Here is a 13,843-nt window from a genome sequence, read left to right as displayed (position 1 = left end):
AGCAGGAGAATCGACATTTCGGGCATAAGCCCTTCTTCAGGAATTCCCATTCCTGAGGAAGGGCTTATGCCCAAAATGTCAATTCTCCTGCTCCTCGGATGCTGCCTGGCCTGCTGTGTTTTCCAGCACCACATTTTTCAACTCTGACCTGCCAGTGACCCAGGCATTAATTTTAAGAATTCAGTTTAAGAATACATACAAAATGTTGAGCAGTTACTTGTTGTAGTCTTAAAGATTCAGACATCTACACTTCTGCAGCAGAATTATGATTGTACATTATTTGTCATATTTCTCCCATCCTTATGAAACAGTACCAAAGAAATTTATTAGTAATAAGTACATAAATTCATGCTTGAGCACACTTACCCTCCAGACATCATTTTGTTGATACAAATTAAAAACTGTCTTTGTTTCTTTTGACTATGAAAGCCTGTTGCTGAATTACAATCTGAAATGTACAATTATCTGATGTTCAGCTATGGTCTTAAAGGTACAGGTCAGGTTAGCAGCTAAACACTGTATCCACCTTCTTAATGATCCAAGAATTCACTAGTGTTATACTGACTTCGTGCAAAACTCTCAACAAGAACACAAGTCAAAGCAGGAATAAGCCATTCAAAATGACTTTTGATTTCACAGGAGGCTGCTACGCTGTGACCTCAGGGGTCCACACACCAGGTAAGAAATATTAGAATGAGGATCAATGAGAAGACATTCTACTGGGACAGTTAGTCTGTGGAATTCTCTTCCGCAGAAAGCTAGGGAGACCAAGTCACTGAATTTATTCAAGGGTGAGTTAGACAGATTCTTAATAAACAAGGAGTGTCAGGGGTTATGTAGAGCAGATGGAGTATGAATCTGGGGCCACAAACACATCAACCATGATCTTATCGAATGGTACAGCAGACTTGATGGGCTGAATGGCCTACTCCCAATCTGAAATCCCCTGATCTTAATCTACTCAACCTCACTTTATAAGACAGCCCACTCATCCAAGGGATCATTTTAGTCAATATTTGTTGTACATTCTCCAAGACAAGTAGTTCCTGTCTAAGACAGCGAGACTAAAACTTTCCACAATACTCCAGGTGTAGTTTCAACAAAGTCCTGCACAACTCCACGAAAATTTCCTTCCTTTCAAAATCATTATAGGCTTTACCTGCATGTTAACTTTTGGTGCAAGAAGCCACAAATTCTTCTGAACAGTGCATTTACTAGCTTCTCACGTTTGAAAAAATATTCTGCTTTCTCATTCTCACTCTCAAAGTTGACTACCTTCCTGCCCATTCATGTAAATTATCCATATCTTTTCACAGTCTCTTCACATCTCCTTCTGGGTTGAGTTTGCAGCTTCAGCGAACATACATTATTCTTAGTTCCTTCATCTAAGACTCTGCTGCAGACCCTAGCTACGTACTTGATCACATCAATCTCAAACTCAATAGGAAACTCTTTCAGATTATGATCACTCTTCCCTGGAGGGTTCTTCCTGACAAAATTACTAATTAACTCCAATAACTCTAATGCATTGTTCCAGCAAGCTGCCCCATGAACTCATCTTCCAAGTCTTAATGATAAATTGGATTTGCCAGTTTATATAAAAGTTGCATTAGTCTTGTTCCATGTTCTTCTCATTCCCTAAGCTATACTCCATCAATAATATGATTACTATTAGACTATCCATAAACTACTCAATGTTGTCTAAACCCCATTATTTCTTAATTCTAACATACAAATGCTACATTCTAATTTCCAGGATGAATTAATTTCTCCTGTTGCCTTTACTATATCCTTTATCGGAGGTGCCTTACCACCTCTTTCATTTTGCATACCTTTTCTTTAAAAAAGGTCACATACTCCAACTATCCTGTTCCCAATCCTTGTCACACAAAAGTCTTTCAGTCATGGCCGTTAGATCAAAACCATTCATCTCTATCCATGCCATTAATTTAATCTACATTATTAAGAATGGTCCAGACAGTTAGGTAAAGCACTTGAGTTTGAATGACTTGCTATTTTTCCTTGACATGCCTGGAGTCACTAATGCTCTATTAAAATTAATAAGCTCTCTGTCCTTTCCTGACATCGTTTGCTTGATTCTACTCAAACTGACACTTGGCTTCACATTCTCAAACTTTTCTCTTCAGACTTGTACAAATGCCATTATCTGAAATCTCACTCCCAGCTAAGCCAAATCTATTCGCCAGAATACTGGTGACGGGTCAGTTTAAATGAAATCTATCCTCGCAGAACAGTTCCTTCTGACCCCATGAATGTGCCCTGTGATATTGGTGGCTGGTGATGGGGATCCTTCAGAGCTCAATTGATGAGCTCAAGTCGCCAGGTACCCGCTCTGACTTTCATTTCAAGAATTCTCAAAGTTTAGCTTGCTTAGGAGGGGAGGAAACTGAATACTAATAATGCAATTTGTGGCATTGATGAGGAACCTAACAAGCAATAACCCCTCTTAATCAACAACTCCCCCCTACCAAGTGTGAAACTCACCACATTGCTTGGCAAAAACATAAGGTGTACAGTGAAAAACTCCAGACATTGAGATTGCCCTGGCCAGATTTCTTGTCTGATATTCTCGCAAAACATATAGCTCACATTGCTTAGACTGCTGGAACACTCCACCCATAGTCACTGCCATAATGTAGGAAATGTAGCAGCCAATTTACACACAACAGACTCCCAAAAAACCTGTGCGATAACAAGCAGGTTAGCTATTATTGTCATATTTGATAGAGGGACAAATATTGAGCAGATGACCACAGGTCTTTTTTCAAAATAGTGTCATGGAAATGTTTTTCTATGTCCACCGCTGTAAAAGGCCCTATTCCCCTCTGCACCAGATTCCACTCGATTTACTGTACACCCTACTGGTACATCCCTCCAGTGAGACAGGATACAATTGCATAATCATAGCAGTTACAGCTCATATCATCAGCTCTGACTCATCATTGCTGGGAATTTTGCTGACTCAACCAGCAAGAAAAAATTCTCAATAAAAGCTAATGGAAACAAGCTGTCACTGATTACTCAATCAGCTATGGAGTTGTCCTACACACACTCGAAACAGTAAGAGCAAATATTGTGTTTCCAACGATTCCGAAGAGCTATTGTGAAGTTTGGCTGGTTTCGCTGCCATCTGAAATCCCAGTCTGGGATTACATTCTTGTCATCATTGTCATCTATTTAATCTCATGCCTTCTGCCATCGAAGACTATTCCTGTTAGGGTACACCTCCATTTAGTTCTCTACTTCTGTGGCCCCATGAGTTCTGAGCCCTTCTCAGGCACTGGTAATCCTGCACTGGATCCTCTCTGGTAGCTCACCACTCCGGCAGCCCACTACTCACTGGTGCCTCAGCGATCTAAGATTCCCTGGCACATTTTGCCAGCTGTCCAGCCACAATCCATGTTAATGGGCGTGAGCAACTTGCTGGGAGGTGAGGGGGCTGTGAGATCCCAAGCCAAAGTGTATTCCACCTAGCAACTAAACCAGGTAAACTTCCACGATGGGGTCGATAAATCCCTTGACTGAGTACCCATCGACAGCTTTTTGTGCCAAATGCACCCAATTTCAGTCAAACAAGGCAGTATCCTTTCTGCAAGATTCACCAGTTATGCACATCAAAGGCAGAACCAAGAAATGTCGTGATCCTTTCTGCTTTGGGAGCGATCCATCTGTACAGTGATCACTGATAACAGTACAGGCATTCCTCGTTCTACTGCTCCAATGAGCAACCTTTGCAGTGACTTCTCATGCACTCAGGCCAAGAATAGGAGGATATAGAGAAAAATGTTGTGAACACAGAATGAGACTGTTGTACGGTATTCAGTCCTGAAGCAAGTTCTGTAGGGATCCAAGGGCAAGTCTTTGAATCCTGGATTTGTTGGTTTCAGGTTCCGATTCACGTTACTACTATTTCTCAGTCCAAGCATCTTCTCCCTGCATTCCCATTGGCAGTATCCTGAAACTCGTAGGAGCTGCCTGATGTGTTAAGCAAGGTCTGCCCTTCCTCCTCCGAGGGGCGGCTGTCCTTGCCTACTTCCTGGACCGCAATGTGCATACTGATGCTCCCTCCTTGCTCCATCTCTGGGGTGAAAACTGGATCCCCTGGATGGGTTTCCTGGACAACGCGCTCAGGGTCAGTCTCCTCCTGCTTCTTTTTCTGAAAAAGGTACAAAGAGTAGGCCGCCATGAGACATCACATAGACAATGAGCCACTCTTGAAGCAGAAACTGCTCAGTTAGCATTGCAGGAAGATTCCACAACATTCAAGGAACCACTCAACCTTGCAGGGGATCTGATATAGCAGCAGCCGCCATTTGCCACTGCATTGGAGATTGGGGTGCACACCTCAAACGACCTGGACAGACCAGGATTGCAGGAACCCTCCAATGCTTGGAAATGTCCCGGACATGTCGAAATTGCTAGACTCCCTCCCCCCTCTGGAATGGGTTGGGAATATCACGGAATGAATTGGGATTCTGCGTGTTCCAATAAATTGGGAATGTTGTTGATGGTCAGCCAGGGCTCAAATATCCAGTGTTTGGGGTAGTTCCGTTTGGGGGGTCAAATCCCCTGATACACTCAAACGGGCGAAGTGTGCAATTTTTCCACCCAAGTCATTCAAAGTAATGGAACTCCAACTCTGCTGCCTCTAGAGGCACCAAGTGGTAAGCAACATTCAGCTTATTGAGTAGGCAGAGGCACCAGCTCATTCTTAACCATTTCTAAGCCTGGCAGAAATAACTGAAGGCACTGACCTTTCTTTGAATGAAACCCAAAACTTGATCCAGATAACCTGTGGAAAAGGACATGCCTGTTATTGAAAAATGAATATCCTGACACCTCTCTGACTGACTGAATTATTCTCCTTTTGATTTATTCCTGAGTTGACATGTTTACAAATTCTCTCTTGTTCTAAATTAACGCCACTGGAGGAAACAGTGGTTCCTCTGAACCAGGCCTTCTCAGAATAACCTTCAGAATCCCTCCAGGACCTGGGTTCGATTCCAGCCTTGGCCAACTGTCTGTGTGCAGTTTGCACATTCTGCCCATGTCTGTGTGGGCTTCTTCCGGATACTCCGGTTTCCTCCCACAATCCAAAGATGTGCAGGTTGGGTGAACTGGCCGTGCTAAATTGCCCACGGTGTTCAGGAGTGTGTAGGTTAGGTGCATTAGTCAGGGGAAATGTAGAGTCATAGGGTAGAGGAATGGGTCTGGGTTACTCTTCAGAGGGTCGGTGTGGACTTGTTGGGCCAAATGGCCTGTTTCCTCACTGTAGGGATTCTATGATTCTGTGAATAACCCTCCTTGGGTCATCCATAATCTATGGATCCTCAGGCAAAATGTACACAGTCCCTCATTTTGACTCCTCCTCGATAATGGAGATATCCACACTGTGTTCTCTCTCTCCCAAGCCAGTGAGGTCGATCCTGGGGCTGAGCAGAATAGTCCAAATGAGGGACGAACAACTATCTGTGTTACTGGGGGAATTTTACTTTATTTTGGTAATCCAAAGAAGTCTTCCACTGAAGACAGTTGTTCTTTCTGAACAGTCTTTCCAGCATCAAGCAACCTTTTAACTGATGGGGCTGATACATTCCATCATCAATTGGATAATCCTGAATTCAACAACCCATAAGTACCTCCTTGTTATAATGTTGCTACTCCTGTCGAGCAGTTTGGAATGTTTCCCTACATTAGAAGGTGCTACATAAATACAACTTGTTGATGGGTAGACTTTACGCAAATCTGACTTATTTGGACCCATGGCATTCAAATGCAAGATTCTTAAATGAGCTAGAAAGAAATCTAACATGAACACAACCAATTCTCCTATAAAAGAATCAATTCCCTCTTTAGTGTTACATAATACTCTGGGGGCAATTTCAACCCAAGCTGTTTTTACTTTCTGCACTTAGGAGAGGTAATATTTTGCATGCTTTGTAGCTAAAACTTGATCCAAATTGACAAATGTGTGAGTTGGAGTAGAAGATATCTCTGCACTTTAGGGTAAGGAGTTGAGTCAACAAAAATGAAGTACCACTGGCATCAGTACTGATGGGAGGTTACCATCATATTTAGATTAGATTCCCTACAGCATGGAAACAGGCCCTTCAGCCGAACAAGTCCACACCGACCCTCCGAAGGGTAACCCACCCTGACCCATTTCCTTCTGACTAATGCACCTAACACTATGGACAATTTAACATGGCCATTACACCTGACCTGCACATCTTTGCACTCTGGGAGGAAACCCACACAGACACAGGGAGAATATGCAAACTCCACGCAAACCAAGGCTAGAATCGAACTGGGTCCCTGGCACTGAGAGGCAGCAGTGCTAACCACTGAGCCATCGTGTAACCCACAAAGCTTATATAAGCAATTTAGAAGTTGCCTCAAAAGTGTGATACAAATGCCAGTAATGAGAATCAAGGACTTGCAAACTGTCAAGTACAAGTAAGTATAAATGTTTTAATAAGTTTGGAAAAGTTTATATTAACCAGGATCAAGCCACAAGTCTGTTTCTTGGGAATATTGACTTAGACTCTCACTAAGACAGAGTGAAAAATTTGGCCAGGCTTTCATTTTAAAGTACATTTCGAGTAATTTTTTCATAATTTCCAGATGTCTAAGCCAAAATCTAACCCAGTCTTAAGATTGATAAAGCCAGTTAACCGGCAGCTTGAAGCATGTTTTGGATAATCTATATCAAGGCTTTTTAATTGAATACCTGGCTAAGCCAAATCTATTATAAAGTTCCACAATATTCAGTGTAATTGTCAAAACTGAAGACTTACCTAACCTGCTGCAGATGAATAAAGCTATGCACAAGATAAGTAGCACAGCCAAAAAGCCAATTGCAACTTTGTAGGATTCATTGTCCTGGTATGGGATACCTGAAATGAAAGATCAAAGTTTATGGATGTAAGTTTTTTTAAATCAATATTTTGAATGCTCTCAGATTGATGTCGTTGACCAGAAACCCAGCTGGACCCAGCCCAACATGGCCACTCGATTCGATCTTGAGCCCCTTCCTTGTAGTCCTCAAGAAGCCTTCCTGTTAAACCGATAGGTCTAGAGGTGTAGGAAGGGACAGCCAAGATTTTGATCCAGCGACAGTGAAGGGACAGCGATATATTTCCAAATGAGGATGGCAAATTGTTTTGGGGGGAATTTGCAGGTGGAGGTGGTGCATGTTTCTATTGCCTTTGTCCTTCTGGATAATGGGAGTAGCAGTTGAAAGTGCTTTTAGTAAGTTGCTGCAGTGCATGCTGTAGATGGCTCACGCTGCTGCCAATATCACAGAATCCCTAAGGTATGGGAGCAAGCATGCTGCCCATCAAATCAAAACCAATCCTCCGAAATGCATTCAACTTGGACCCATCCCCTACCCCAACACTGCATTTCCCATCACCAACTCACATTGCCTGCACATCCCTGAATACTATGGGCAATTTAGCATGGCCAGTCCACTTAACCTGCACATCTTTGGACTGTGGGAGGACACCGGAGCACCCGGAGGAAACCCACGCAGACACGGGGAGAATGTGCAAACTCCAGTTTGTACCCAGCCTCCTGGTGCGGTGAGGCAACACTACCATGCCTACCTGATGGAGGGAGTGAATGTTTAAGATCCTTTTCTGATCCGTCCCAGATCAACACAGAGAATCAATCTTCCCAACACTCATCCAGGAATCAGTTGCACACCATAGGACAGCAATAGGAACTTAGGATGTAGTTCCTTGGCTTTTTGGGTTTGCTCCACCATCCAGTAACATCATGGCTCATTGAATTGTGGTCTCGACCCCACTTTGCTGTCTGCACCCTCTGCCCTTTGATTCCCCTGTCAATCAGTGCCCCAACCTCCACTACTTTCAGGAGAAGAGAATTACCCAAACCAACAACCACAAAGAGAAAGAAATTTGCCCCTTTGCCCCCATCTCTGTCTGATTAGGGAGATTTCTTATTCTCAAATTGTGTCCCCTAGTTTCAGTCTCTCCTGCAAGAGGAAACATTCACACAGCATCCACCTTATATAGACCACTCAGGATCTCGCGGGTTTCCATGAGATCACTCTCGTTCTTCTAAACTATGAGCCAAAACATTCCTCATAGGATAACCTCCTCATCCTAGGATTGGGATAAGGGGGCCTATTTTTCCCCAGAGTTATACGCTCCTCACAGTTTGACACACAAAAGATGGGCATTTGGAAACCCAGGGCTTGGATACTGAAGGTCCCATTTACAAACCTACTCAACAATTTTCATTTAAATTGAGAGATTTGGGGTCATCCACACAGCAAAGCCCAGACGGTGAAGACTACTCACCACACTCAACATCGCTCCACGCAGTGCCTGCTCGGATTTCTATCAGTCTGAGTGATGAACAGCTGTAAAGAAAAAAAATGGCCATCAGCAGCTACAGAAACTCCCACACCCCATCAAGAATAAACTCTGCAATCGGCAGAATCAATCCTCACTCTGCCCCTTCATTGATCTTTGATCGACTGGGAGGTGTGAAATTACACTAGACCTTAGCACTGCTGGCTCAGGATAGGAGGAATATTCAGGCCGAGCTCTTGATAGCTAGCCAGGAGCACACGGACATGGACTTCAGATTTAGCAGCCAGCACCTTTTCCCTTTCCAAATCCATTCCCTTTTCCACAGACCATGGACTTTCCAAGATGTGTCATTCTCCAGGCGCTACATTGATGAGGCCTCTTTTGGAAGACTGCGTCAGTTCTGATCACCCAGTTATATAGGAAGGATATTATTAAGCTTTACAGGGTTCAGAAGAAATTGGAGAAAGGGAGGACTGCAGATGCTGGAGATCAGTGTCGAGAGTGTGGTGCTGGAAAAGTACAGCAGGTCAGGCAGCATCTGAAGAGTAGGTGAGTCGATGTTTTGGGAATAAGCCCTTCATCAGGGAGGTAATGGGGATGAGAGACAAACAAGGGACTGGGGGTGGGGCTGGGAGGGAGGTAGCTGGGAAGGCAATAGGTGGAGGTGATTGTGATAGGTCAGTGGAGAGTTTGGAGCAGATAGGTTGGAAGGAGAATGGACAGGTAGGACAGGTCAAGAGGGTGGTGCCAAATTTGAGGTAGTGGGAGGGGAGAGAAGATTTGGAAACTAGTGAAGTCGATCTCGATACCCGTGTTGTTGAAGGGTCTCAAGGCAGAAGATGAGGCATTTTCCCTCCAGTTGGCAGGTGGATTTGATTTGGCGTTGGAGGAGGCCCAGGACTACCATGTCCTTGGCGGAGTGGGAGGGTGGAGCTGAAGTGGTCAGCCAGAGGGCGATGGAGTTGTTTAGTGCATCTCAAAGATGTTCTCTGAAATGCTCTGCAAGTTGGCGTCCTGTTTCGCCAATGTAGAGGAGACCACATCGAGAGCAACAGATGCAATAGATGAGGTGGGTGGATGTACAGGAAAGTCTCGGCCGGCTGTGGAAGGATCCTTTGGGGCCTTGGACAGAGGTGAGGGGGGGAGGCGTGGGTGCAGGTTTTACACCTCTTCAGCTGGTAAGGGAAGGTGCCAGCAGTGGAGGGTGGGTTGGTTGGAGACATGGACCTAAAGAGGGAAGGGTGAAGGAAATGGTCTCTACAGAATGCAGACAGGAGTGGGGACGGAAATATATCTCTGGCAGTGGCGTCTAATTGTAGGTAGTGGAAATGGCAGAGGGTAATGTGCTGTATCCGGAGAAGGTGAGGACCAGGGGATTTCTATCCTTGCTGCAGTTGGAGTGGTGGCTTTCAAGGGCGAAGGTGCAGGAAGTGGAGGAGATGCCATGGAGGGCATTGTTGATCACATGGGATGGGAGCCTGCTGTCCTTGAAATAGGTGGCCACCTGGGGTGGAATTGTCGGAAATGGAGATGGAGCAGTCCAAGAAGGGAGGGAGGTGTCCGAGATGGTTCAGGTGAACTTGAGGTCATGGTGAAAAGTGTTTGTGAAGTTGTGGTTGGATCAGCAGGAGAGGAAGAAATGAAGGGCTTGGAGGCCTTTGTCATGGCAAATGCAAGTGTATCGGGACTGAATATCCATGGTGAAGATGAGGCATTGGGGGCCAGGGAACCGAAAGTCATGGAAGAAGTGGAGGGCATGGGTGATGTCCCAAATGTATGTGGGGAGTTCCTGGACTAAGGGGGTCAAGACGGAGTCAAGATATGAGGAGATAAGTTCCGTGAGGCAAGAGCAGGCTGAGACAATGGGTCGATCGGAGCAGTCAAGTTTGTGAATTTTGGGTAAGAGGTAGTACTGGGCAGTGCATGGTTCTGTGTCTATGAAGCTGGAGGCTGTGGAATAGGGGATACTCTCAGGTGTAACTCTGTACCCCTGTGTAATTCTGTACCCGACCCAGCCATGTAGCTGAGCCCATACAGAAGTGATGAGAATCTCACAACCACATCACAGCACCAGTTTTAAGCCCTGCCCAACCCCCAAGGCACCAGTCCACAATATTCCTGTTTAACAGTGTTCCTGGAAAGTCAGCCTCAAATGTACAATTCTGAATTTAACCACTTAGTTCAAGCAGCAAAGGCTTTGTTCAAGTACCTTACTTCTTGCAGCCAACCGTCTCGAATATATTAAAAATCGTGCACCCTGTTACAATGTGTGCCTCTAACGTTTTGATTTCTGTCACTATTGGGCCCACCGTTCCATTATAAAATCTTCAAAGATACATTTACATAGGGGACTGACTATGTAAACATGTTACACTGTAATTACACCCTCCTGTCAGAAGGGGTGCTAAAATGCTTCGATTTTGAGTCTCAACAGTTTACTGTAGAGAAGCTGCCATGGGGTTTACAGAATTATAATTTTAAGTCAAAGTTTCACACAAAAATAATAAAATATTTTGTTATACACATTAACTTGCGCACAGTCACATTTTTGGGACTGCTGGTACGTTTTAATTGTGTGATACGCACAGCAGAAATTCATTGAGACATCCAAGTTTCTTAGCAACACTTTTCTATGTTCTATGTTCAGGTGAGATTGTCACACTTTGTTATCAGTGAACAATTTTAAGAGGAGATGGTGGGGTCGTGTTTACTAGCATTGGCCTGACAGTGGCAGCAAAGAGCAACTGCCAAAAATACTACTTTAGGATGATGATTTGGAGGTGCTGGTGTTGGACTGCGGTGAACAAAGTTAACAATCATAAAACACCAGATTATAGTCCAACAGGTTTATTTGGAAGCACTTGTGGTATCGATGGTAGACATGATTTCCAAATAAATAAAGTGCTTCCAAATAAACCTGCTGGACTATAACCTGGTGTTGTCTGGTTTTTACCTTTAAGAAAAGGTAATGATTTTAACTAAGTTTCTGTACATTGTTAGCCTGGGACCCATTTTGTTTCTCTATTCCTGCAGACCTTTGCAATAAGACTATATAACTCTGCAGGATTTTACAACAGGATAAACAAACACAACGCGTGCCACATTTTTGCACCCCCCCTCCACCCCCACAAACTCTAACACACACATATAGACAGTTAGACACACAAGTTTATGTATAAATTAATATATGAACTTGTATATTTAAACATCTGAACATGCAGGTATGCACACACAGGCATATACACACATATACATCCATTTATACACACACACACACACATAATACACACTAGAACACCCATCACATTCAGGGATTCCTGGCTTGTTCCAGATTTAAAAAGCATTAACAAATATAGCTTACTTTAAAGTAATTCAACAATCAATAACGCTGCACAATTTTACAATATGACATGTACCTGTAAAACACTATGCAGTCCACACACAGACACACATATACGTATAACACATAGGACGTACTACCATGTTTATAAAAATACTTGCCTTGCATATCTCCTTTAAATTTTCCCCCTCTCACCTTAAATCCATGCCCCCTAGTATTTGACATTCCCTAACCTGTGAAATAAATTCTGAATACCCACCCTATCCATGGCACACACTAATTTATAGACAAATGCACACACACATATGCACATAAGCACATGCACATTTACACAAGTGAGCATGCAGACATACATTCACATGTACATGTACATCAGTACGCAGACACAAATACTCAGTCTAGATCACTCAGTACTATAAGCCAGAACAATTAAGCAAAGAAAAGCATGTTCCAGTATCAATTAAGTTTTAGTAATAACCAATTATTAAATATTTATTATTTTTCAAAGTAGAAACACAATTTGTTTATACTTTGTGTTTCTGCGTAGGGGGCACATGGGGAACGCGCATATAGATGTACATGTGAACAAATACTGATAAATATATGTCTGTGTGTACCCATATGTCTGTGTGCATATGCGCATGAGTGTGTCTGTGTGTCTGTCTGCATTTGTGTGCATGTGCTTGAAAAATCACGTGCAAGAGAGAAAAGGCTGCAATGGGTAGGGTGTCTCTGTGGCTGTGGCTACATTCAATGTGAAATTTAAGAAAAGCTTGTCCTTTTTGGGGCAGCATGGTGGCTCAGTGGTTAGCACTGCTGCCTCACAGCAGCAGGGTCCCAGGATCAATTCCAGCCTCTGCAACTGCACATTCTCCTTGTGTCTGTAGTCCACAGTCCAAAGATGTGCAGGTTAGTTAAATTGTCTAGTGTCCTGGGAGGTTCAGGCTAGGTGGGGTTAGCCATGAGAAATGCAAGGTTATGCTTGGGGGCAGTGGATGTGGCTGGGAAGCTCTTCGGAGGGTCAGTGTGGACCAACGGGCCTGCTTCCACACCATCAGGATCACAGTCCATTCTACATTTGGCTCCCTTTCAGATCATGTGCCATGCATTTTCTAACCAGCAGAGGGAGCAAGACCAGAAGAACAAATTATCATGGCTGGTGGACACCAAAATTATAATGGCTGCGTAAGCAAACTTTAAAACATACATGGAACAAAGTAATAGAAAGAGAAATCCTATTCCCTCTCCCTTTCTAAATTCAGCTGTTAACTCCATTACCCGTCACTACTAGGCAAAAGTGAGTACTGCAGACGCTGCAACGAGAGGTAAAAACAATGACTGCAGATGCTGGAAAGCAAATACTGGATTAGTGGTGCTGGAAGAGCACAGCAGTTCAGGCAGCATCCAACGAGCAGGAAAATTGACATTTCAGCAAAAGCTCTTCACCAGGAATGAGGCTGGGAGCCTCAGGGATGGAGCGATATATGGGAGGGGGTGGGACTGGGGAAAAAGTAGCTGAGAGTGCAATAGATGGATGGAGGTGGGGTAAGGGTGATAGGTCGGAGGGGAGGGTGGAGCGGAGAGGTGGGAAGGAAGATGGACAGGTAGGACAGGTCATGAGGACAGTGCTGAGCTGGAAGGTTGGAACGGAGTAAGGTGGTAGGTGGGGGGGCCGCGGGATGAGGAAACTGGTGAAATGCACATTGATGCCGTGGGGCTGGAGGGTCCCGAGGCGGAAGATGAGGCGTTCTTCCTCCAGGTGTCAGGCGGTAAGGGAGTGACGATGGAGGAGGCCCAGGATCTGCATGTCCTTGGAGGGGGAGTTGAAGTGTTCGGCCAAGGGGCAGTGGAGTTGGTTGGTGTGGGAGTCCTGGAGATGTTCTCTGAAGCGCTCTGCACATAGGCGCCCTCTCTCCTGAATGTACAGGAGACTGCATCGGGAGCAACGGATACAATAAAGGACATATGTGGAAGTGCAGGTGAAACTTTGATAAATGTGGAACGATCCTTTAGGGTCTTGGACAGAGTGAGGGGGGGGAGCATGGGCACAGGTTTTGCAATTCCTGCAGTAGCAGGAGAAGGTGCCAGGAGGGGAGGGTGAGTTGGTGGCGCGTGTGGACCTGACAAGGGAGTTATGGAG

At 44.4% G+C, this 13,843-nt stretch overlaps 1 protein-coding gene across 1 annotated transcript in view; it reads right to left on the bottom strand.

Moving 5' to 3' along the window:
* Window positions 1–300: 300 nt before the first annotated feature.
* Window positions 301–13,843, bottom strand: part of LOC140463156 (tumor necrosis factor receptor superfamily member 5-like) — a 69,295-nt gene continuing 55,752 nt past the window's right edge. Inside the window, exons 6-9 of the mRNA XM_072556922.1 lie at window positions 8,349–8,410; window positions 6,819–6,917; window positions 4,776–4,813; window positions 301–4,177 (exon numbers count right to left, since the gene is read on the bottom strand). Of these exons, the coding sequence (XP_072413023.1) occupies window positions 3,935–4,177; window positions 4,776–4,813; window positions 6,819–6,917; window positions 8,349–8,410 (442 nt within the window). The 3' untranslated portion in view covers window positions 301–3,934. The remainder of the gene's footprint in view (window positions 4,178–4,775; window positions 4,814–6,818; window positions 6,918–8,348; window positions 8,411–13,843) is intronic.

The sequence above is a fragment of the Chiloscyllium punctatum genome, chromosome 37, assembly GCF_047496795.1.
Source record: "Chiloscyllium punctatum isolate Juve2018m chromosome 37, sChiPun1.3, whole genome shotgun sequence".
In the NCBI taxonomy this organism is placed as follows: Eukaryota; Metazoa; Chordata; class Chondrichthyes; order Orectolobiformes; family Hemiscylliidae; genus Chiloscyllium; species Chiloscyllium punctatum.
Note: the sequence above shows the minus strand (reverse complement) of the source record. Positions and strands in the feature narration are given on the sequence as shown.